We start from the raw sequence: 25924 nt of genomic DNA on the forward strand, positions 1-25924 counted from the left end.
GACTTCCGGTTGTCAGAATTTCCTCGGACGCGGCGGCGGCTGCAGAGAAGAAGCTGTGGACCTCGAGGTCGCTGTGGCCCCAGTGGTGGTGGGGTCCGGGTGAGCTCGCCTCATCCTGCCCCCTCTGCGATGCATCCGAGGCGCCCGGACGGATTCGATGGCTTGGGCTATCGGGGCGGTGCCCGGGATGAGCAAGGCTTTGGCGGCGCTTTCCCTGCAAGGTCTTTCAGCTCGGCGTCTGACCTGAGCCACTGGGTGACCACTCCCCCAGACATCCCGGGTAGCCGCAACCTGCACTGGGGCGAGAAGAGCCCGCCCTACGGCGTGCCCGCCCCCTCCACCCCGCTCGAGGGCCCAGCGGAGGAACCCTTTCCCGGAGGCAGCGGTGGTAGCGTGCCCGGGCAGAGCAGCGGTGAGGGAAATGGGGCACAAGCAGGGGCTGGTGGAGTAATGGGGCCGTAAGGGAATCCGCAGAGCCCAGAAGCCGAACTCCCGGGCCTGGAGGGTCCCGCCTCCCGGGCCTCTCGGCCTATCGCGCACCACACCCTCTGCCCTCTTTTCGTCCTCTGCCTCTCAGGCGGGGCTCCTCCCTCTTGCTCACACAAATGTTTTCTCCGGGATCGTCTCCTCTTGCTCACACAAATGTTTTCTCCGGGATCGTCTCCAAAAAAGACACCTGCCTTAGCTGTGGGGTGTGTGGTAGAAATTGCGGAGGGTTTTGGCGTATTACAACCCATAATCTGATTCAAGAAAGAAGGAAGTCGGATTGTTTACTGTGTTGAGAACCATGCGAACTATACCTAACTCACCGACAGCTGTATTCCTTTGATTTAATTAATCAGTTGTGGCTTTGTGTTATGGAAAGAGAAAAGCCCTCTTAGGCTCAAACCTGGCTCTACTTCTTGAAAGCTGAGAGACTTTCTTAACCTTTGTAATCCCCCAGTTTTCTCGTCTCTAAGAATAACTCAGGGTTTTAGAAGTGGCAGGTAAAATGAGATGAGTTATGCCTAGTACAGAGTAGGCTAAAAGGATACCTCTCCTTTTCCCATTTAATCATAGAAGTCGTGCCCATGTTCTAGATCCCCCAACTGCCCCTGTATTTTCCCACCTAATGCTTTCATTTTTCTGATTTAAAAACTCAACTAAAGAATGAAAAAAACAGGAGTTCTCGTCGTGGCGCAGTAGTTAATCCGACTAGGCACCAAGAGGTTGTGTGTTCGATTCCTGGCCTTGCTTAGTGGGTTAAGGATTCGCGCCTCGGATCCGCGTTGCTGTGGCTGTGGTGTAGGCCGGTGGCCACAGCTCCAATTAGATCCCTAGCCTGGGAACCTCCATATGCCGCAGGGAGTGGCCCTAGAAAAGGCAAAAACAAAACAAAACAAAAAACAGGTAGTTTCAAGATAATACTTTGGAATTAAGGTACGATTATTCTCTGTAGGATGTCAGAAGACCTGTGTTTTAATTGCAGCACTGTGTGATCTAGACAGTCTTAAAGTCTTCATAAGATGGAAAAATTTGCTGCCTCTCTTCATTCTCCTGAAATTGTTAGAATAATAGATTGTATCATTAAATATTATGTATATTCTGGATATAAATTTTATTCTTATTTCTTTGATTTTGACTTGCGGGCACGGTAATATTTATTTGATTTGGGTTACTGGGAGGAATAGACTTTAAATACTATCCCGCGAAGATATTTGGAGGAGGATCATTGACTTAGTGTCCTACAATTAGTGTTTTCACTCTAGTTTGATTTTTTTCTATTGGTCCCAAAAGGAGTACTGGAAAGTTACAAATTAAATAAGTTGAAATGCATATACGATTGTTGCAGTTACCTTCTTAGGCAGTAAAGCTGATGTCTTTATCTTTTCATAACTTATGCTTTGATGGTTACAGTGACCGGGAGCTCTTAATAACCAGGGTATTGTGGCTTTTTTGCAGCAGTTAAAAGGCTGGTGGGAGCTCCTGTGGTGGCTGGGTTAACGAACCCGACTAGCATCCATGAGGATGCGGGTTCCATCCCTGGGCTTGCTCAGTGGGTTAAGGATCTTGAGCTGCTGTGGCTCTGGCATAGGCTTCGGCTACAGCTCCAATTGGACCCCTAGCCTGGGAACCTCCATATGCCCTAAAAAGACAAAAAAAAAAAAAAAAAAAAAAAAGAGGGAGAGAGAGACTGGTGAATGTAACTTTGCAAAGAGTTTAAAAGCCTGAGCGACTTATACAGTTGACAATAATAAACCTTCCAGAAAATGTCATTCGTATTTCTGTTAATATTAGTGGATGACCTCTATACACAAAAAAGGGAAAAGCTGAAAGGAGGAAAGCATCTTAATTGAGCAAAAGAAGCGTCTTTCTGTCTAGCTTGTACGTTTTTCAGGGCAAGGATGAACCAAATGGTTTCCCTAGAAACTGTTGACATGGCCTTGTTCTGGCAGGAAATAGTGAAGGCTTTACTTCATTCAAAAGAGCAGAGATGAGAGGGACAGATTGGAGAAAAGAGAATGAGAGAGAAAAATTACCCTTGTGAATATTGTATTATTACTGAAATTTACTGCCTAGTCTCCTATGGTTATGATTTATCACCTTTATGATTTTAAGGTTTTTAGTCAGAGAAAAAAATTATTTTAGTTTTTTAGGAATTTTTCCAGCTGTAAACTCTAATGACTGTAGATATGGCATCATCAGTAGCACATATGTACCTACAGTAGCCTATCACAGAAACCTAATTAAGTAGCTACTATCAAAGTATTTAAAACTTTGGGAGACAGAAAAAAGAGCCTTGTTTACCCATTTCAATGACCCTAAGTGCTCTTTCAATTTAATAATTTTCATGGTATTTATTTATTCATTTATTTATTTTTACTTGCGACTCTTGAAAGCAACAGTCAGAGCCTTCTCTAGGAAGAATTTTAAATTGTTTGTAGTCAGAATTTGAAAATTCCTAGCCCTTAGATTCTACCTGCAGATGTGTTTCATCTGGCCCACACAACATTTTAACGCTTATAAAAATACTTGCCAGTATTTTAAAATTGGAAGATACTATATAAAAATGAGAATATCTCTTTAGGAAAAGCACAGCTTTGAAACCCTGGACTTAAGAGTCCCATGTAGTAACAATGAATTGGAGCTAAAAAGCAGTTGTGCCTTTAGGTCTATACCTTGTAACTTGCCACATGCAACAAAAGAGCCCTCATGCCTTAAATGGACTCCCTGACCGCTATCAGAAATTGATTTAGGGACAGGGAGTTTAAAAGAATGTCACAGTAGAAGAAAATATTTTTTGTTTTTACAGTAAACCTAAATACTGGTTATGAGTAATCTTATTCCTTTTATTTTAGAACAGTTGAATAGATTTGCTGGATTTGGTATTGGACTTGCAAGGTAATTAATGTTTCATCTAAAGATTTTTAATTCAAGTTTTTATTTTAAGTTGTTTCTTAAATTTATAGTATTCAATAATTAGTATTGTTTCCTTTAGGTTGATTCTTTGGAGCAGTCGATTAAATATTGAAAAATGTTTTGCAGAAAAAAAATATTTAAAATCTATAACTTGATTTTTTTTTTCCTCAGTAAGGATGGAGGATAGTCATTCAGTTTTGTAATCACAAAATAATTTTGCAAGGAATATTATAAGAACTTCCATGTGTCTATCCAAAGAATGAAATACAATCTAATCTTGTCTTCCCCTCCAAAAAAATCATTGTCCATTGAAACTTTTTCTAGTATATTTAAATTATAACAAGATATTAAGCAACACGGCATCTAGGTTTCACTTACATAGTCATTAAAATCCCTGTAACGTAAATGCAGAGTACATCAAAATCAGACTTTATAGAATGGGGTTCATGAAAAGTAGATGGCTCTTCTGATAGAAACATCGTTCATAGAGCACCCTTGAAAGAAATGGAAAGGGGAAGGGGTGTTTAAATTGTATAGGGAAGAAGTTTTCCATATCAGGGATATAAGATGTAATTTCATTTTTATGCTGTACGTGTTAATATTGTGTGTTACTTCCTTTGCTTACCAGTTTGCAGGTCTAGCTTTAGTTTTATTCATATTGAATCTTGTTATTGATAGAATGCTTTGCAAACATGTCTAGACATTAGAAAACTCTTTGTTTTTTTACTCTTAAGAAGAATGCATGATTAAAATAATGCATGGTTCTTTAAGAATAAATTCAGATTACATATGCTGTAAGTTAAATATGATGTAAATATAAATTATTTTTTATAGTCTTTTTACAGAAAATGTACTGGCCCATCCTTGCATTGTTCTGCGCCGCCAGTGTCAGGTAAGTGTACTTCTGTGATTTTCTAAGCAATAATCCTAACCCTGATTTGAAGTAGAGACCTCAGAGAAACGGCTGAGACCATGTAACCCTTATTCTATGTGACATGTACCAAAATGTATGATATATCAGTTCTCAAACTTTTTGGTCTTTGAAAGCTCTTAAGTCTTAAAAATTATTGAGGTTTCCAAAGAACTATTGTTTATGTGGATTATATCTGTCAATATTTGCCATTTCAGAAACTGAAACGGGGAAAATTTTAACATATATATTTTGAATTCATTAAAATAATAGTAAACTCATTCGATGTTAATGAGTTTTTTATGCAAAATCACTATTATTTTGAAAATACCTTTAATGTATCTGGCTAATATAAGACAGCCACACTTTCACATCTGCTTCTGGAATCAGTCTGTATCAAAACACTGTTTTTGAAAGAAGTCTAGCCTTATATACATATGTCTTTAAAAATAGGAGTATCTTTTTCAGATAATTTGCAGATAATCTTCTTTGCTCCTACACCAAAACTCACTGTCTTAATTTTTTAAAAGTGATTTGCAGTATGAAATCTGAAACCACATCCATTAACTTTCTGTACTCTTAAATTAAAATCTGTTAATGTGTACTTCCTGTTGAATGGATTTTTTTACCCATGCATGATTCCATTACATCATGCACTGATTAATTGAAAAATATTGATTTACCAAATTACAGAGATCTTCTAAATGGTATGACATTTGATTTTATAGTATCAAAAAAACACATCATTAAACTCATTACCAGGGAGTTCCCTGGTAGGCTAGTGGTTAGGACTCAGCAGTTTTACTGCTGCAGCCTGAGTTCACTCCCTGGTCTGGGAACTGAGATTCTACATCAAACCACTGCACACCACAGCAAAATAAAAAATAAAAGTAAAATCACTACCAATATCACCAGAAAAGCATTTCAGTTTTGGTAGGTTCCTGATGGTTGGATATAGGTTTTCCAGAATTCTAATTTTTGCTTGTAAGCCCAAACATCATTCGTAATAAATACTTTTGTGTTTTTTAAATCAACAAGCCCAATTTGTTCAGTTTTAAAACATGTTTGTCCCAGGTGTTAATAATTATAGTCTGTTAGTTTTTCCAGAAGAAATGGTGTTCCATGAAAAAAGTGGATAGTTCAATCTTAAAACTCCACCAGACATGTTATTTTCCTTATGATAGCCGTCTTCATTATGAAACGTACAAAATATTAATGAGAAAGATGATATGTACTTAAGAGTCAAAAGTTAATAAAATTAGTATATTTTACTGTTTCCCCAAGGGCATTCTTTAGGGAGAGTGGCTTTTTCCTGTTGACAAGTGAGTCATATGAAGAATACAATTAGTATAAAAATACATTTTGGTGCTACTGCCTTGATTCATGCCATGGATAGTTAGCAGTTAGCATTTTTACCCACCGCTGCTTTTGCATTATTATCGGAAATGTCAGTACAATCAAAAAGGCAAATGATGCCTTAGTATCATCTTTGAAAAGTTAGAAAAGATGGAGTTCCCGTCGTGGCGCAGTGGTTAACGAATCCGACTAAGAACCATGAGGTTTCGGGTTCGATCCCTGCCCTTGCTCAGTGGGTCAAGGTTCCGGTGTTGCCGTGAGCTGTGGTGTAGGTTGCAGACGCGGCTCGGATCCCGCGTTGCTGTGGCTCTGGCGTAGGCTGGTGTCAACAGCTCCGATTCGACCCCTAGCCTGGGAACCTCCATATGCGCGGGAGCGGCCCAACAAATGGCAAAAAAGACAAAAAAAAAAAAAAGTTATAAAAGATATAATTAAAAATTAAACTGTTAATGCTTACTACCACAAAGCAAGAATATAGAGAGAATTAGCTATTTAAACAGCATTTACAGGAAGCTCCCTGGTGGCACAGTGGGTTACGGATCCAGCATTGCTACAACTTTGACTCGAGTTCGAGCTCTGGTCTGGGAACTTCTGCATGCCACAGGCACAGCCAAGATAAAATATTTTTTAATTTTTAATTTTAATTTTTTGCTTTTTAGGGCCACACCTGTGGCATATGGAAATTCCCAAGCCAGGAAGGGTCTAATCCGAGCTGTAGCCACTGGCCTATGCTATAGCTACAGCAGTGCGGGATCTGAGCTGTCTGCAACCTATACCACAGCTCACGGCAATGCCGTATCCTTAACCTACTGAGTGAGGTCAGGGATTGAACCCGCGTCCTCATGGATACTAGTTGGGTTCTTTAACCACTGAGCTATGACGGGAACTCCCTTAAGTACTTTTTTAAAATAAAATTAATATCATAAATAGTGTTAAATGCCCTAGAACAGTGAATTTCACACACAAATTTTACATTGCAACAATATTAGTGTGATCCAGTGTATACATATATATGAGTAACTTTAAAAAATATTTTAGGAAATAATACCTCCAAAATGTATGATGCATTTTGATGCTTTTTTTTTTTTTTTTTTTTTTTTTTTTTTTTTTTTTTTGGTCTTTTTGCTATTTCTTTGGGCCGCTCCCGCGGCATATGGAGGTTCCCAGGCTAAGGGTCCAACTGGAGCTGTAGCCCCCGGCCTACGCCAGAGCCACAGCAACGCTGGGTCCGAGCCGCATCTGCAAACTACACCACAGCTCACGGCAACGCCAGATCGTTAACCCACTGAGCAAGGGCAGGGATCGAACCCGCAACCTCATGGTTCCTAGTCGGATTCGTTAACCACTGCGCCACGACGGGAACTCCTGATGCTATTTTATTATTTTACTTAGTATGTATTAATTCCGACCCCCTTTACTTATTTCATTTTTTTTTTTTTTTTTTTTGGCTTTTGTTGTTGTTGTTGCTATTTCTTGGGCCGCTCCCGCGGCATATGGAGGTTCCCAGGCTAGAGGTCGAATCGGAGCTGTAGCCACCGGCCTACGCCAGAGCCACAGCAACGCGGGATCCGAGCCGCGTCTGCAACCTACACCACAGCTCACGGCAACGCTGGATCGTTAACCCACTGAGCAAGGGCAGGGACCGAACCTGCAACCTCATGGTTCCTAGTCGGATTCGTTAACCACTGCGCCACGACGGGAACTCTCTTATTTCATAATTTACCAATTTTTTATAGCTTGTTATTGCTTGCCTTTGGGAGATAGGAATCTGCTATTTCCTGAGTCTTTTGTGGGTCCTTTGAGTCAAATGGCTTAGCATTTTGCCACACTGAATGTAATTCTTGTGTTTAAAGAAACGTAAATATCGGGGTTCCTGTTGTAGCTGAGTGGTTAACGAATCCAACTAGGAACCATGAGGTTGCAGGTTCGATCCCTGGCCTTGCTCAGTGGGTTACGGATCCAGTGTTGCCCTGAGCTGTGGTGTAGGTTGCAGACACGGCTCGGATCTGGTGTTGCTGTGGCTCTGGCTTAGGCCGGCAGCTACAGCTCTGAAGAGACCCCCTAGCCTGGGAACCTCCATATGCCGCAGGTGCGGCCCTAGAAAGAAAGAAAAAAGAAATGTAAATATCAAACAACAAATTCCTCTTCATTGCATATTCTACATTACTATATATATTGTGCACTGATCTTCAGGGCAGTGTTTGTATAACCACATGTACTGTACTTTTAAGTTATTTCAAATAGCACATTCAAGAGTCATTTTGCTCATGTGTAATTTATGCTGACTTTAGAATTAAACTTTTATTTATGCTATGACTCACTCTATCTTTCATGTCTTGTTATTTCTTGATAAAACAATAACAAAATAATCATGAAATATCTTTTTTATAGGTTAATTACCATGCTCGGCATTATCATCTCACTCCATTTACAGTCATCAATATTATGTACAGCTTCAATAAAACTCAGGTGAGAATTAGTCTATATATTCTATTAAAGTTATTTATAAAAACCATCACCTTAGAAATCATTAAAGCATCAATAATTCCTTTTAATTTAGTTATTAAAGATATTTTAACTCTTGTACTAAAACTAACTTAACATGGTAATGACATCTTTTTGATGTTGCTGAATAATTAGTGAATTCACACCCTTGCCAGAATTAATTAAATATTATGGGTTTTTAATCTGTATTAGAGGGTTTTTTTTTTTTTTAATGGCCACACCCATAGCATATGGAGTTCCTGGGCCAGGGATTGAATGAGAGCCATAGCTGTGACCTATGCTGCAGCTATGCCAACACCAGATCCTTAAACCCACTCTGCTGGGCCAGTGACCTGAGTCACTGTAGTCAATTCTTAACCTACTGCACCACAGCAGGAATTCCTAGTGTTATTTAATTAAGTGGATTGTTCTTCTTGGCCTAGATGTAGGTTAGCTGACAAGTATTAAAATAAAATGATAGGAATTAATTTAGTTGAAGTTCTCTACTAAAATGTCTTAAAGAATAATGCCTTACTGGAAAATAGCAGTAAACATTTAATATCAAGTATTATTAAGACCTTTTTTGTTTCTTATTTAGGCATTAACAGAAATAATAAATTTTGTTCATTTTAGGGACCAAGGGCCCTTTGGAAAGGAATGGGAAGTACATTTATTGTCCAAGGAGTTACACTTGGAGCAGAGGGAATAATCAGTGAATTCACACCTTTACCAAGGTACCCTTTTGGCGTTTTCTCAATATTAGCTTCATATTAAAAATATGACAAAATGTAATAGTTTCTAAAAATACCTTGATTTTGAAAACTTGCCTGAAGTAGCTAAGAGAAGGAACAGAGAGTAAAGTTAATTATATTTTACTGAATTAGCATGTGAGAAAGAAAATGCTTCCTGGTCCAGTATCTATTGAGATATGTCTTTCAGTTCTTATTGCTATGTGTTAACAATGATCAGCTAAGGAACAAACATGAATGTGTGAGCAGTTCCTCTTCTTTAAGAGTCTAGTTGGGGAAGAAAACACGTGTAAGAAAATATTAGTAAATCGTGATTAGCGCTGTAATTAAATAAACCCCTTTCAGAGTGCAAAGGGCACTTTGCATAGAGTGATTGGCAGAGATTTCAAGCAAGAACTGAAATCTGAGCTAGATCCTGAATTATGAGTAGGAATTAACTTGGCAGAGAAGCAGAGCAAGTAGAGGTGACAGCATGCCCAGTTTTATGGAAGTTGGAAGGTCTCCGAAATAAGCGTCTCATGCTTGGACTATTGGGCATATGTGAAGCAGAACACAAAAAGAGTCTGAGGTACTAGACTGAAGCATGGTTCTGCCTCTGTAAGTGACTTAGGCCTTACTTTCTATGGTGCTGGGAACCTAAGGGGGTTTTTGTTTGTTTGTTTTGTTTTGTTTTCCTTTCTAGAGCCACACCCACAGCATATGGAAGTTCCCAGGCTAGGGGTCAAATCAGGGCTACTGCTGCCAGCCTATGCCATAGCCACAGCCACATGGGATCTGAGCCACATCTGCAACCTACACCACAGCTCACAGCAATGCTGGATCCCTAACCCACTGAGCGAGGTCAGGGATCGAACCTGCATCCTCATGGATACTAGTCGGATTCGTTAACCGCTGAGTCACAAAAAGAATTCCCCCAAGGGGGTTTTTTTGTCTCTTTTTTTCACTATGTGGGTTCTCTGATCAAGAATATACCTGAGCGGCAGCATTAAAAAAAAAAGAGGTGAACTGGTGGAGAACAGTTACAGTAATCTAGGCCAGATTAAGAATGTCTGAAATATGGAAAAGAACCAGAAAGGAGGAGCTGGATTGACATATCAATATAATTGATAGATAATTGGTGCTAGATTGGGAAAGGGGTTACGGAAGAGTTAATTAGCATCAGTGACAGATTTCTAGATTAGACCTGAGTGGGAAAATTCATAAAGAAGAGTAAGTTGGAATGGAAGAGAAGGTAAGGAATGTAACTTACAATAAATGAAGTTTGAAATTTCTGCAAGACAGCTAGAGGGACATGTCACGAAAGTGGTTGGCACTATGGATCAGTGTCTCAGAGAAAATTTGTAGCTGGAGGCATAGCTTTGAATGTTGTGGCACAAAAAGAAAATATTAGCAAATCATGGAGCATTCAGATGGATGAATTTCCCTAAGGAGAATGTGTAGATTGAATGACAGGACGTGGACAAAGACAGGATCCTGGGTGGTAGGAGAGTGCATATCTGTGCGCACTGCCCGTGTGTGGTAGGAGAACTAGTTGAGTGGAGTAGTTAGAGATGTTCACAAAACAAACTGAAAATGGGAGTAAGCTATAGGACTAGAGTCTCCTAGAAGCCGAGAGAGAATTAGAATTGTAGATCTTTTGGAGGGAGAGGGCAGAGAACCTGGGGATATTTGCTTTTGAGTCTTGTTTTCTCTCTGAAACACAATACAAAGTCATTAAGCAAAAGAAGGATCAGTACTAGGGTCCAAGAAAGCGTAAGAAAGATGATAGATGTTTGGGACAGTCACAACTATTCATAACAGAAAGGGACCCTCACGAGGAATATATGAGAATAATGTAACTACGTAACATTGGAGATCATACATTTCTTTAGGTACTATTTGGCAGGATTCTGTGATTTTCTGTATTAAAAGTAAATCCCAGAGATGGTGTTAAAGACTGGGATCTGTTAATCCAAAATTGGCCCCTCGCAGGGTGAATTTTTTGTATTGACAGGGAGGTAAGGTAGTTGAAGGTACTGCCACTAGCAGTCAACCTTGAGATTCATTCTTTGTAGGAAAGGAAATAAAGGCAGGAGAGACTGCTACCAGGCTGCCAATGTGACAGCTTTCAAAGGACTGCATAGCCTTGAATTTCCTTTAACACAGCTTTGCCAAATGTTACAAACAAAAAAATGTTTTGTTCAGCTAGAAGTTTCTCCTCTCATACTTAATCTGAATCTCTGCCCTTGGCTAACTTTATCACCCCACTGCCTTTAATATCACAGGATAAGATCAAAACTTAGTACTTGTCATCGCATGTTCTTGAAGTTCTCCCACAAACACAAATATCTATAAAAATTTAACAAAATTCAAGTCATGTCTGCATGGTAAAGCATAAAGAATTCTGTATTTGCAGTTAGAGCATTATTGGTCCTGGCTATTTGTTTCTGGGAACTTAGGCAAGTAACACCATTTCTCTAAAGCAGAGATGAAGTAGTAACTTTAACCTCAGGTTGAAGGGAAAGGAAAAGAGTGATGGGAATGAGAAGGCAGAGAATTTTATTATCTTTCTTGGTCTATTGACATACAGACGTGTCCGTTATGTGGGTATGTATTTTCTCTTGGTCATTTTGAATCTTATTAAAGACAGAGAAGATTATTTTTGTGGTATTCTAGTTAGATTAAATTTTGGTGCTAAATCACACTCATTAATTCATTTATTTAGTTCATATTTCCTGAGTACCTACTATGTACTAGGTCCTGTGCTGGAAATCAGGTATACAGTGAGGAAAAGAAACAAACAGTATCTGTGACCATAAAGCTTGGGATCTACTGTAAGAAACACATGTTAAGTAACACAATTCCACTAGTGAACAGATAATTACAAATTAATATTTGTTAAAGTAAAATATGATTCTGTGAGAGTATTCGAGGGTTAGGAACAGTGTCCCTAATAAAGTGACACTTAAGCTAAGACCCAGATGGAAGTCAGGAGACACAGACCAGCTTGTGGCAGAAGGAAAAGAGGGTTCATGTAACTGAGGGAAGGCTCATAGGGCTGCAGCTCAGAGTAGGAGGGAGAGCAATCTGCTTCTGAAAAAGCAACTAAGAGCCAGTTGCTACTTGTGTGTCACTTAAAGAGTAGTGCAAAGTTTTAAGCAGGAGTCAATGACATGGTCATGTTTATGTTTTTAAGGGTCATTGTAAGGAGAGATGAACAGAAAGTTCAGGAGGACCAAAGCAGATAGAAGGATACATGTTCATAAGCTATAACAACCTAGGTGAGAAGTAATAGGACCAGGATTGTATCTTTTGAGATGGATGTAAATGGATAATTTTGAGATATGTTTAGGTAAAATTGATGGAACTTGGTGATAGATTAGAGGTGGTCAATGATAGACAAGGAGGTGTCAAGAATGACTGTGAGGATATTGGCTTGTGTAACTGGATACCAAAGCCATTCTCTGAAATAATAGTGTAAACTTTTTTTAAAAATTTTTTTTTCTTTTACTTATTTTTTTTGTTTGTTTTTTTGTCTTTTTGTCTTTTCCGGAGCCGCTCCGGCGGCATATGGAGATTCCCAGGCTAGGGGTCGAATCGGAGCTGTAGCCACTGGCCTACACCAGAACCACAGCAATGTGGGATCCGAGCTGCGTCTGCAACCTAACCCCACAGCTCACGGCAACGCTGGGTCCTTAACCCACTGAGCAAGGCCAGGGATTGAACCCACAACCTTATGATTCCTAGTCGTATTTGTTAACCACTGCGCCACGACGGGAACCCCTTTTTTTTACTTCTAATATCTTTGGGCAAGGTTGACTTCCTGGGGGAAAACAGAGTCATAGCAGACAAGGCAGCAAAGCAGTAACCGAAAGCATTTCACAGAAGTCAGCGTATGAGGAGGATGGGGCTCTCAGGTCTCCTAGACTGAAGTCCTTTAATTGCACAGTGATCACTAGGTACAACAGGTGAGGCAGTTTGCATTCACTAATATTTAGTTGTTTTATACTGATTATGATCACATCTGAGAAAAAGAACAAGCCTGTAGTACTTATTAAATTACCAAGCTTTTAGTTTCGCTATATTATCACTTTAAAAAAAATGTATATAACTTAGAATCTGCATCCCTGATATTTTTTATCTACTGTTCAGACCACTCCAAATTCTTCCCCAAACCTTCCCCCAGGCAGAGTGAGTTATAGACTTTGCATTGCTGTATCCTGAAGTACCCTTTCCTTTTTGTGTGGCATTTCTCATATCATTAACATTAGGAGCACCTGTGTAGTTCAGTCTCTCACAGAACCCATTTGGTTGAACTCCAACTTCGTTTGATACATCTCACACTTGTACTTCTATCAATATAACCATTTTGCCCTTTTCTCCTCATGTTGCCTTTTTCTCCTGACTCCTCTGAATTCACTGACTTGAAACACATTCCATTTTAAATACAGTGGAATCTTTCTTGAATTTAATAGATTTCCTTTCTGATTAACAGTTCTCAGGGACACTAGGAGAGTCTTAAGGAAAGAAAAATCACAAGTTTGATTTTGGACGAATTCATTTTCAGGTACCTTGCCATATCCAGGTGGGGTTGTCAGGCAGATGATACATCGGGCTGCCACAGAGAGAAGTCTTAACTGAAGCTAATAGGTTTGGAGGGTGTGAAGCCTTGTCTTGGATGAGATTGCCTAGGGAAGGAGTTTAACATATAAAGTAAGAAAAGAAGAGGTCTTGAGCCTTTAGGGAGTCCAGAATAAGTTGCTGGGTTAAGGAAAAATGCCCTGGCCAAAATGACTCCGGTTAAGGAGTCAAAGTGGAGACCAGAGAGAGGAGAAAAAGCAGAAGATACGGGACAGTGGAATACAGGGGCAGGGAGTGCTTCTAGAAGGAGGGAGGGGCACCAGTGCCAGATGGCTGCGGAAAGGTCAGATAAGGTACAGACTTAAAAATGTCCATTGGATTTAGTGACGTGGAGGTCACGGCCACCTTGGCAAGAGCTGGTTTTGTAGAATAATAGGGTAGAAGCCAATTTGGAATGGATTCAGAGGTGAGTGGGAACATAGGACATGGAAATAGCAAGTTTGCGAAGTTGGCTGTGATGAGTGGAGATTAAAAGAAGGAGCTGGAAGATGAGGGGTTTGGTTTAGGTGGAGGGAAGATTTTTTTTAAGAGGGCAGCTGTTTCAGCATGGGAAAATAAGAGGCAGTGGAAGGTAAAGACTACGTAAATATAGTCATTTAAAAATTCTATTTTTGTATATTGATGTGTGAGAATATGTGTGTTAGTCCATCAGATGGAAAACATTTAATAAAAAGCAAGTCACTTCTCTTAATTTTGTTGCTCATTTGAAGAGCAGCTTTTGCTTGTGAAATAGTGAATTAAATATATTTACATATCTGATATTTGACAGTGAAATATAAAAAAGTTTAATCACAAGTACATTTTTGCACTACTCTCTTTCCTGAGGCATTTAAATATGCTAATTTAAATTTCTAGAGCTGTAGCATTAAGCTTTACTCATTTTATTCATTTATTTATTTATTGCCTTTTTGTCTTTCCTAGGGCCACACCCGCAGCATATGGAGATTCCCAGGCTAGGGGTTTAATCGGATCTCCACTTGGGATCTGAGCCGCATCTGCGACCTACACCACAGCTCATGGCAATGCCAGATCCTTAACCCACTGAGTGAGACTAGGGATCAAACCTTCAAGCTCATGGTTCCTAGCTGGATTTGTTAACCACTGAGCCACGATGGGAACTCCAAGTTTTACCCGTTTTATGAAGAAGTAAAGAGCCAGATACAAGGAAGAGCATTTTTAATTTTTTTTTTTTTTTTTTTTTTTTTTTTTGTCTTTACCTATAGCATATGAAAGTGCCCAAGCTCGGGGTTGGATCAGAACTGCAGCTGCCAGCCACAGTCACAGTCACAGCCATAGCAACGCCAGATCAGAGTCACATCTGTGACCTACACTGCAGCTGGCAGCAATGCTAGATCCTTAACCCACTGAACAAGGCCAGGAATAGAACCAGCATCCTCATGGATACTAGTCGGGTTCTTAACCCACTGGAGCCACAACCAACAGAAACTCCCCTGCTGTTTTTTTTTTTTTTTTTTTTTTTTTAAGATTTTTTTTTTTAAGATACTTCGTTCTAAATTTATTTATTTATTTTTTTGCTCTTCCTACCTTAATAATCCTAATGACCTTAAGAATTGGCAGTGGTAATTAGTATTCAAAGGAGAGGTGGCCCAGTCCTTACAGAAACACCGGTCACAGACCCCTTTGTCCATAATGTTAATGACATGCTCAAAATTAATGTCATGATAATTTGTGGTAACTGTTTCTGAGGCCATAATAAGAGTAACAGCAGTGCCCAAAAGATTTACAAACCATTTAGCACATTTAGTTTTAGAATCATAAAGTCGCTGTCTGTAAGATGGGTGGCCTAATCTTCTACATTTTTCAACTTAATCATTAAATGTCATTCCAGCTATATTTTTCTGTAGTTGTTCAGGCTTAATATGGTATTCTAGTATTAACTCAATCAGAATGGCACCCAGAATGCTCTCTCAGGTCCTATAAATCAGACATGGTCGTTCTATTGTAAAATTTCTCTGCATACCTTTCAGTCTCCTAGAAAAATGAACAAAAGTTTGCATACCACCCATCCTGTAAGTGTCCCAAGTTTGTTTTTAGAGCACTTTATTATAGTGTTTTTATTAGTGATTTTCTTCATCTTTTTAATATAAAATTCATGTGGGTGTATGTATATATATGCATGTGTGTATATATATATATATACATATATATATATATACACACAATATATATATATATATAATTTGTTTGTTTTTTCTTTTTACGACCACACCTGCAACATTTGCAAGTTCCTGGGCCAGGGGTCGAATCAGACTTGCAGCTGACCTCTACACCACAGCCACAGCAACACCAGATCCTTAACCCCCTGGGCAAGGCCAGAGATGGAACCTGCATCCTCCCAGAAACAACATTGAGTCCTTAACCCACTGAACAACAGTGGGAACGCCTAAAATTATTTATTCCTTTATCTCCTTATGATTGTCATATTTACTCATTGCAGTAGAAAATGGTACACGGGTAGCACTGTCATCAGGGCACTGGTCGCACCCAGTCTCCCCTTTATTTTACACTTCTTTTCTCAGTCACTCCACCTTTCTTCCTCCTCTCCCTTCCATCCCTTCTGTTTGCCTTTTCAGATTTTTTTGCCTCCTTATTTACTTTCCCTTTTACTCGCTATATTTTCTCCTTTTTGATTTTTCTCTTGATAGAATTTTCTCCCTTTTTGTTTTTCACTTAGCTTGCCTCTCTTTTTCTTCTCTTTTTTTCTGGTTTCCAAAGGTAACCTCAACAGCAGGTCCTAGACCTTGGTTCCAGACCTGGCGTTTTGCCTATACCCTTTGAACATATTCCTGTGATCTTTTTGACCTTTATTTTTCTCATAAGTAAAAGAAATAGGACAATACCTGCTTTGCTTATCTCATAGGATTCCTTCTTTTATAGCAAATGAAATGAGAGGCAGTACAAACAGAGAGTACAGCCATAGAGGTCAGGGTTTAGACGCAGTTCCACCACCAGCTAGTCTCATGGCTTTGGGTAAGTTATGAATCATCTCTGAGCCTGTCCTCATCCATGAAGTGGATGTAATAGGGTCACTGTGAAGGTTAGAAGTAATGCATGCAAAGCACTTTGCACAATGCCTGGTATATAGTAGGAGCTCAAAAACATAATGGAATATAAAAAAGGTCACAAAATAGTAATGTCATAATGAGTAAAAGCACTTTGGAAATTAGGTGCTGCTACACCAATCTGTGTGTCATTCTGCATTACAGTTACTTTCTTTTTTTTTTTTTTTTTCTCCTTTTAGGGCCGCACTCTCAGCATATGGAGGTTCCCAGGCCTGGGGTCCATTTGGAGCTACAGCTGCCGACCTACACCACAGCCACAGCAACGCCAGATCCGAGCTGCATCTGCAACCTGTACCACAGCTCAGGGCAAAGCTGGATCCTTTAACCTACTGAGCAAGGCCAGGGATCGAACCCAACCTCTTGGTTCCTAGTCGTAATCGTTTCGCTGCATCACAACAGGAACTCCTTGTTTTTGTTTTTTTATTTTCATTCTTAACATACATATATAAAGCTTTTTTCTTCCTGTGTCTAATTTTCTTGCTTCCCTTTCCCTTTGCCATCTAGTCTGTTGTTTTTGAGTCTCCTCCTCAGATGTGGCATGCTCATTTTTATAATCAGTTATAACTTCCTCTTCTGTCAGTAATACAGAAAGACCTCATATGTTTTTTCTCTTTTAAACTCACAACAAATGTGACAGGTCCCAGAAAGGAAAATGTTTACAGTATATTTCTCCTACAGGTTAAAAACAATAAAAAATTAATAACCTTTTTGAAATTTGGTCTAATTCAAGATGTTTTAAATAACATGGCTTTTGTTTTATTTATTTTTAGGGAGATTTCACATAAATGGAATCCTAGACAAATAGGAGAACACCTTTTACTGAAATCGTAAGTACCAAAAGCTGCATTTATATTGAATTTTACATCAGTTTTTATAGAGGTAGAACTAAAAAAAAAAGCATTAAACAAATGTAAGAAAGTAGAACATTGATGTATTTATGGGACTAAACTTCATAAGAAAAGTAATGTAGAGTTTAGGAATAAAATCCTGAAATATATATTATCTTTTAAAATGATCTTTCTAATTCAAAGGGCTGAAGTCACAACCTAATTATTCAGTATGTTCTTAGGAAGTTACCAAAGGTCTTCAATTTATTGAACCTGAATTGCCAGAAAAATTATCGTCATCATTATTATTACTATTATTATTTTACTTGTAAGCAGACATACAAATTCATTTGTATGGTGATAAACAAACTCAAAACCTTAGTGTCATTAAAATGTAGTCCTTAAAAATATATTGTAATTATATTCAAAAAAAAATAATAATAAAATATAGTCCTAAAGGCACTTAATGACTTTACAACACTGACCATTTTTGTAGATTAGAATTTTACTCTTCACTTTTTAATTTTTTTTGAAGATTGTGAATTGGAAACCCCCCAGCTTGCTGGCTCCCTCTGTGGGATATTCCAGCACATTATTACTTAGTGATGTTCATTCACCTTGAAAACCACTACTTGCCAGGACCTGGCCCATAGGGTTAGGTAAGTCCCACCTTGATATCATTTTAAATAACTATATTTTGCAGGCTTGCAAAGTTGTAGTATTACTAAACAGTGGCAATAGGAAGCAACTTTGCAAAGCTGTACAATATTGTTTTTTAATAATAAAAGGGGACTTCACTCACTGTGGAAAACTGGCTTAGCTCTGCTGGGTGGGACATCTGGGAATGGCTAATGATAATAGATAGGACAGTAGCAGAACAGTAGACTTGTTCAAATATCACTAAAAAGGCAAGTCATGAAATGATCCCTCATCCTAAATTTTAAGTATCAGATTTATAGGCTACATTAGCTATATGTAGGTCAATGTCCAAACAATGAATCATAAACAAGCCTACATTTTACAGGTTTAAAAAAAATTATTTTCTTTGCAGGCTGTCCCTGTATTACTATTAATACTTAATTTCTCATCTTTAATTGCTGATTAAAGCCTTTTGTGTTATAGGTCTCTGAAGTACCTTTAGGCTAAGGTATTAGTAATTGAAAACCTTAAAAAATACTATTCAGGCTTGAAAATAAATTATGTTGATATATTAAAGTAGATATTTAAAAATTTACCTAAAATGTCTTGCTTCAAGTTTACTGATAAGTTTATTTTAATTTCTACAGCCTAACTTATATAGTGGCAATGCCTTTTTATTCAGCAAGTCTAATTGAAACAGTACAGGTGAGCTATTTTTTATTGTCATTTTTAATTAAGAATATTTTTGGACTATTTAGTATATTTATGCATGATAATGTAACAGAAAATTTAAGATAGTATTCTTTTAAAATGTTTATTTCACAACTGTCTTAGATATATCAAAGATGATACACTAGGCACATTGCTGGTGTGTCTATTTCCTTTGTGAACTTCCTGCACACCTCCAATTTTAATTCTTTTCTTCCTTTACATAAGTAGCTATGTACTATCTATGGGTACTCTTCATTCAGACCTCTCAGAACCCAGCCTATGCCTTGCTCTGAATTACAAAAAAACTATAGGTTTTTTTTTCCTTCAACTTTTAACACCCTTATGTATAATTCAAATGGTTATGGCTTATCAGACAATAAATCACTAATTACCTGAACATAAAATATGATGGAATAATCATCCTAACAGTGAGATGGTGGTTCCCACAGGCAGTTTACTAACAGCGTTCTTTTTAAATATGCCTTTTAAGGAACATTTGATGCTATGGTGTGTTAAGTACTACAACGCTAAAGCAACCTTCTTCTAACCACTTGGTGGCGCTTCAGGTACATTGAATTAATGTACTTTCTCACCAGGCCATTCCTATACTTAAAACTATGAGATAGGATAGTTTAACTTTACCTATACACAAATCCAGCTAATTGACTGCTCCCTGTTTTCTGTTTCCAGTATTTGATCCTTCAGCATATTTTTGTCTTGAGTGTGTATGAATTTCATCTTTATTAAAAACTTCACTAGATCAACCTGTCCTCTTCTAATTATTCTTCTCTACTTAATTGCTTTTCTGGCCCCATTGTTGGTTTTTTTTAGGTATTTACTTTTTAGAATAATTAACTGAAGTTAATGTCTTGCTACCCAGATATCCTTTCCTGTTCCCTTGTACTTGGTATTGTGAAATAAAACCTTTGTATGGGACTGAAGTTTGCAGTGATCACTCTCTGAGAAAGCCTCATCATATAAATAAGGGGGGGAAAAGAACAGCAGAAAGGTAGTTTTAAGGAAAAAGAACTAGACAATGTAATATATTGGGTGGAAACAAGTTTTACCTTTTGACAGACCCATGTCTAGTCAAAATTCTCTATTTAAACTAGACTTTAAGCAGTTGTCTTAACTTATCTAAATCTTAATTTTATCATCCATAAAATGGATGTAATATTTTACTACTGGATTATAATATTATTTATGTAAAGTGCCCAGCTAGGAGTTGAATCAGAGCTGTAGCCGCCGGCCTACGCCAGAGCCACAGCAACGTGGAATCTGAGCCGCATCTGCAACCTACACCACAGCTCACGGCAACGCCAGATCCTTAACCCAGTGAGCAAGGCCAGGGATCAAACCTGGAACCTCATGGTTACTAGTCAGATTTGTTTCCACTGAGCCACTACGAGAACTCCCTTTTTTTTTTTTTTTTAAAAAAAAAAACACAATATCTGCCCCCTATTTTTTCTGCTCCAGGTTCCACCTGCTAAGTGCCTCCTTTTGACTCCCTTTTTTCTAATTTCCTTTTTTTACCCCCTTTCTTTGATTTTTTTTTCCCTTCCTACTCTCCCGAACATCCTCCTTTTCTTAGTAATCTCCTTTCCATCTCTTCTGCTGTGCTTCTTGACCTTCTCTGCTTTTTATCCCATATCCACTGTTCTGGAGAACTCATTTACTCTCATGAATCCTCTTAACTCAAATCTTTATATGAACTAAAAAATTAGGAAAGTTTTGATTGTCATATTTCTTTCATCATTCATAGTCAGTCATCATGCTTTCTCAGGTAATGGATTAGGATAGGTGAGCTCATTTTAGTCTCATGGTTTTAAATATATTCTTTTTACTGAAAACTCTTACATTTACATGTCCAGCTTGGACCTTTCCCTTGTCGTCCAGATGGTAAACTCCACTTGAAAGGTTATACCTTAGACTTAACATTTCTGAACTCTGGCTCTTCTCCCCCAAATTGCTACCCCCACAATATTGCCCAGCTCATTAGCATCGCTGTTCTGCTACTTCCTCTGGCCAACACCTTTGAGGTCATCCTTGTCTTCTCTCTTACATACTCCAAAACCAGTCCACCAATAATTCCTATTAGCTGTAATTTTAGGATAAAAGCAAAGTTGAAGCATTTTATTTACATTCCTACCTGTTAGTACAACCCACTGTCTTATCTTTAACTCAGTCTCTGCTCTTATCCTCCTCTGCACAACAGCCAGTGTAACATAAACGATATGTCATCCATCATGTGCTTAAAACCAACTGGTTATTTCCCATTTGACTAGAGGCCAAAGTCTGCACAGTAGCATAGTATGGCCTCTGACTGCCTTTTGAACTTCATTTTGTGCTATTATCTTCTTCAGTCATTGCTGCAGCCAAATTGGCCTCTTAGCTGTTCCTTTTCTGCCAGTCCACGCCTCTGTAACCGGTATCAAAAACTTAATTATACACATCGCTAGAATTGTAAAAAGGCAGACACCTCAGGCAATAATGACTCACATTTCTTGAGTGCCTCTGGGTGTCAGACCTTTTTTCATGTAATGCTCCCAGCAGTGCTGTGCATAAAAGGTAGATGGTACTAATGCCATTATTTGTAGAATGGTACACTGACTCTTAGGAGAGATTAAGTAAGTTGCCCTTTGTCACATAACCATTAAGTACATGATGGAGGCAGGGTTTAAACCCATGTTTGCTTAAGAACTCTAAGCACTGTTTTACCTCTTGAGTGTCCTGTAGTTGTTGCTTTTCAAAATGAGCTCTAGAAAGCTTCTTGAGGGTGGAGAAACCAATCAGGTGAGTTCCCCTCCACATCTCTTCCCATTCCCCTTCCCCAATAAAAAGAGCTCCCAGCTTCACTGCTATCTGTTTCATGAGATTTTATTTGAAAAAAAGAATCTAATGCCTAGATAACATTTGAAGTTTGCAGACTGTTGATGTTTTTCCTCTTTAGTCAGAAAATTAGGATTGAAAGGAATCCTAATTAGGATTAAAGGAAAATTAGGATTAAAAGGAATCCTTTGTGGCAGAAGAAGCAAATGTTCACTTTTACTTATTTTATCACTTTCATTTCAGAGTGAGATCATTCGAGACAACGCTGGAATTTTGGAATGTGTTAAAGAAGGGATTGGAAGAGTGATAGGCATGGGAGTGCCTCATAGCAAACGCCTACTTCCGCTTCTTTCCCTGATCTTCCCTACGGTGCTGCATGGGGTTCTTCATTACATCATCAGCTCAGTCATTCAGAAAATTGTCCTGCTCATTCTAAAGAGAAAGACTTACAATAGCCACCTAGCTGAGAGCACTAGCCCGATGCAGAGTATGTTGGATGCTTATTTTCCAGAGCTTATGGCTAACTTTGCTGCGAGTCTTTGCTCTGATGTTATACTTTACCCACTGGAAACAGTTCTGCACCGCCTTCACATTCAAGGAACACGCACAATAATTGACAATACAGACCTTGGCTATGAAGTGCTTCCAATTAATACACAGTATGAGGGGATGAGAGACTGTATCAATACCATAAGGCAGGAGGAAGGAATGCTTGGTTTTTATAAAGGCTTTGGTGCTGTTGTAATACAGTACACACTGCATGCAGCTGTTTTACAGATTACCAAAATTATTTACTCTGCACTTCTTCAGAATAGTGTTTGAAATTTAGATTCCTGGTTAGTCTAAAAGACATCATCTGGATGCTTCGTTATGAAATTAGAAGGGATAAAAGTGAAGTACTGGGGTGGGAAATGGATTAGAAAGTGAAACTGGTAGCAAAAGCCCATGCTGATTATATTAACTCTTGTTTAAAAAGGCATGAGTATATATTTTGGATTTGAAGTTTTCCAAATTTGAAAACTGAATAAAAATAACATGAATTAAATTCTAGCTAGTGTAGCACTCATGCTGAACTAAAAATGATCTTGGGAAGATTCAAAAATTTGTCAGCAAACTGAAAACAACATTTCAGTTATTCCAGAGCCAAATTTATTTGATCTGACTTTAGTATGTATTTCATGTTTAATTTCACCGTCTAGATTGATATTGGTATATCATTCTTACTAAGTGTACAGAAGCAGGAGATCGTAGTTTACCTTTAAGCAAATAAATTATGTTATCAGTAATAAAGACAAGGATTAGATTTGGCGCTCCGTAAACCAGAGCTAAGAGTTTTAAAGTGCACTGTCCCTGTATAACTTTAATGGCTGTACATTTATTATATAAGTCCATTTATATGCATACATTTAACTTGGAATTTCCTTCATCCCTGTAAAATTTCCACACTAAGATCAGCTTACTGCATCAAATGAAGTCATGTACTTTCTGCTTGAATGTCACGACAAACCATTAAAAGCCAAGGGACCTGAAAGATTTAAGGCAAACAGCATTATTTGCCCATATCCAAACTCACCATTTCAGTGCCAGCACCTTGAAATTCATCATATTTTTATAAAGTTTGATTTGCTAACCTAGTTTTATGAATCATCAGGCTGTTTTTAGAGCCGCTCTTAACAGAGGAAGAACATAAGATAATCATGATAACTATTCCTGTTTCCACATTTACAAATTGTGTACTGAAGGGAATGTTACTTGCTTTTCATTTCTGAATGACTTGTCTTAGAGGAGACACAATTAACATTCACCTGGGAATCTGTCTCTCTTGCCTTCCATATAGTCATCATTAAATAATGGCTTCAGTTTTTTATTTTCTATTAGTTTTGTGTATCGTTTCATCCTCCAAACTAAATACACATAAAGGGAAAAACAGATTTATCCTTATCAGCTTTTATTGAAACTTTTTTGGATGAATACTGAAGAAAATGGAAACCTTAAAGGAAGTTTGTCCTTGCTTTTTATGAGTGAGAAAAAGTAAATTTCAACAAATAATAAGTGAAAAAGTTGATGATACACTTTAAAAAATTCTCTGTTCCTAAATTGAATTTGGTGGGAGAGACTCTTTGTATAGTGAAATGATATGCATTTGACTGATCATCATTAAACATTTCGAAGTTTCATTTCCTCGTGTGAGTGATCAGTTTTACTGGGAACCATTTAGCCCAGTGACGTACAGTGACTGCCTTGATGTTGTCCAACTTGGAACGCGTACAAGCTGAGATTTATTTTACTTGCTACACGTCAGCAAAATGGTTACTTTTTGTGACTAGTAACATTGGAACCAAAAAAAAATGATATCCAAAATGTGTAAAACAGTATATAGGTAGCACCTCTACTATCTTGTGTGTTTTAATGACTAAAACTCCTAAGTTTTCCATGTTAAAATTCTACCAAGAGGGGGAAAGTAAAATTAAACACACGTTGTACTCTTCCAGATTACTGTTTACTTTGTCCAGTTTAGTGACATTTAAATTGTTTTCATTGTTTTTGAATTACTGCATACATTTTTAGATGTTTATAATATGTCCAACTTCCTAAAGACGCTTTATTTTATTATAATCAAAGAAAATGGTTTTAGATAAGAGTAAATTTCAAGTTTCAGGAAATTTCTAGAAGAAAAGAATCTGAATGAATTCAAGTATTTACTAATGAAAATCTGTGGGATCCTTTAGCTAAAAATGATATTTCAAGATTTGACAGACAATGTCATGAAGATTCAGTTACATGAATTGTCTCGTGGAATTGTTACAAGATGATAGGCTAAACCACACATAGGTAGGCTGCTCTTATTTTCTGTCTCTTTAAAAAAGGAGAAAGAACACAAATTAATATTAAAACTAAAACTGAAATGTGGAATACAAAATACTAATCTTTTAGTACCATTCCAAATTAGGTGAAACATAAAAAATGTTTAAAATTCAAGCATTTAAATGCTGGCCAAATATGTTTAACTGCATTTAGAAAGGAATATGTGAAATAAACATTGGGCATGTTCTTTCCCTTTAAAAATTACTTTATTTCTTTAGTATATGGGTGCCAAAATCAAATACCCATGAGCTACTTTTCTTAAGATAATAGCTTAGAATATTTTTAATTCCGTATAATTGATAGCATCATGAATAAGATTCTATTAAAATGTTCCATAGTCCCAGTGGTCCTCTTATATAAACTAGACTTTGGCCATGGAGCTGGAGTATAATATGCTAAATTTACATTGCAGGGTTTAATTTCAGTCAAATAGTCTGAAAGCAATGGAATTAAAAACTGAAACACCTCGTAAATACTAACTTACTCTGTTGAGTGAATTTATGAATTGACTTACTAAATCTGCTTATAAATCTCCTTCCTTCAAGACACTCTATTTTATGGTTTATGGAAAAATCATCTCAAGGTTTAAACAATTTAAGCCTCCAAACTCCAACACTAGCATTGTAAATATGAAATAGTAAAAACAAACTAATTTTGAAATGGCTATGGAATGTGGCATTTGATAACTTTAGCCAGTGTTTTGAGGAATAAAACTGGAGAAGAGGTCTAGCTCACCTTTGCAGATGTGCTTGACTCCCCACAGTTGTCTTTTCAGCACTGGTTTTGTTACGAATTTCTACGTATTCATACATCTCAGAAAAGAAAAGAAAACACACAACTTTGACACTCGATTTTTTGACAACTGAGATTGTGTAGGATGTTTGCCCTCAGTTTGCTTCCTAGATCTGTGGCGGCACAAAAGACTAATCCTACTAACTCTGGAAAAGAGCCAGGTGTGCATTAATTCTTTTCAATAATATATAAGCAAATAAAATCCCCTTAGTAACAATTCACATTGCACTAGAATTCAACAGATAACTTCAGCATTTCTTTCCCTTCTCTTTCAAATAGTTGTACATTGCTCTCCCTTTCTCTCTCCCTCGCTGTCATGTAAACTGGATGTATAATGTCCTTTTAAGTCACTGAGTATCATTAATATGGTACCAAGTTGTATAACAGAGTAACAAAAACTTGTGATTTGACAATGAATCTTATACAATATTACCTCAGCTAGAGGAGATGTTTTGTCTGTGTGTGTGGGTTTTTTTTTTTTTTTTAAGTTGTTTTTGTTTCACTGGTATTTTAATGTTTTAAGTAAATTGTATAATATGAAAAGGTTCAATAAAATGTTGAAATAAAATCAGTAATATTCTCTTACTGATGCTAGAGAACTATTCATTAAGAACTCAAGTGCACTGTCTCGTGTGTTCCTATAGCAACCTTGTGAATAAG

At 37.7% G+C, this 25924-nt stretch overlaps 2 protein-coding genes across 4 annotated transcripts in view; one reads left to right on the forward strand and one right to left on the reverse strand.

The window, feature by feature from the left end:
- On the forward strand, positions 1-25832 carry SLC25A46 (solute carrier family 25 member 46). 2 transcript variants are annotated; one of them, XR_014838522.1, is made up of 9 exons: positions 1-412; positions 3339-3381; positions 4234-4291; positions 8057-8134; positions 8783-8883; positions 17372-17428; positions 17964-18087; positions 18715-18772; positions 21851-25832. XR_014838522.1 is itself a non-coding variant. In XM_013995025.3 (8 exons), the coding sequence occupies exons 1-8, from the start codon at positions 130-132 to the stop codon at positions 22427-22429; spliced, it is 1257 nt and encodes a 418-aa protein (XP_013850479.1). In that variant the 5' UTR covers positions 1-129; the 3' UTR covers positions 22430-25832. The 2 variants fall into 2 exon arrangements, 1 of the variants encoding a protein (XP_013850479.1); XM_013995025.3 differs by lacking the exon at positions 17964-18087.
- The window catches only part of TMEM232 (transmembrane protein 232), a 293389-nt gene that overhangs the window by 249487 nt on the left and 17978 nt on the right, over positions 1-25924 (reverse strand). The window lies entirely within an intron of this gene.

This window comes from Sus scrofa, chromosome 2 (genome assembly GCF_054392235.1).
Source record: "Sus scrofa isolate SSC_HxYL_T2T_F1_AM1 chromosome 2, Sscrofa_HxYL_maternal_Yorkshire_Landrace_v2.0, whole genome shotgun sequence".
In the NCBI taxonomy this organism is placed as follows: domain Eukaryota; kingdom Metazoa; phylum Chordata; class Mammalia; order Artiodactyla; family Suidae; genus Sus; species Sus scrofa.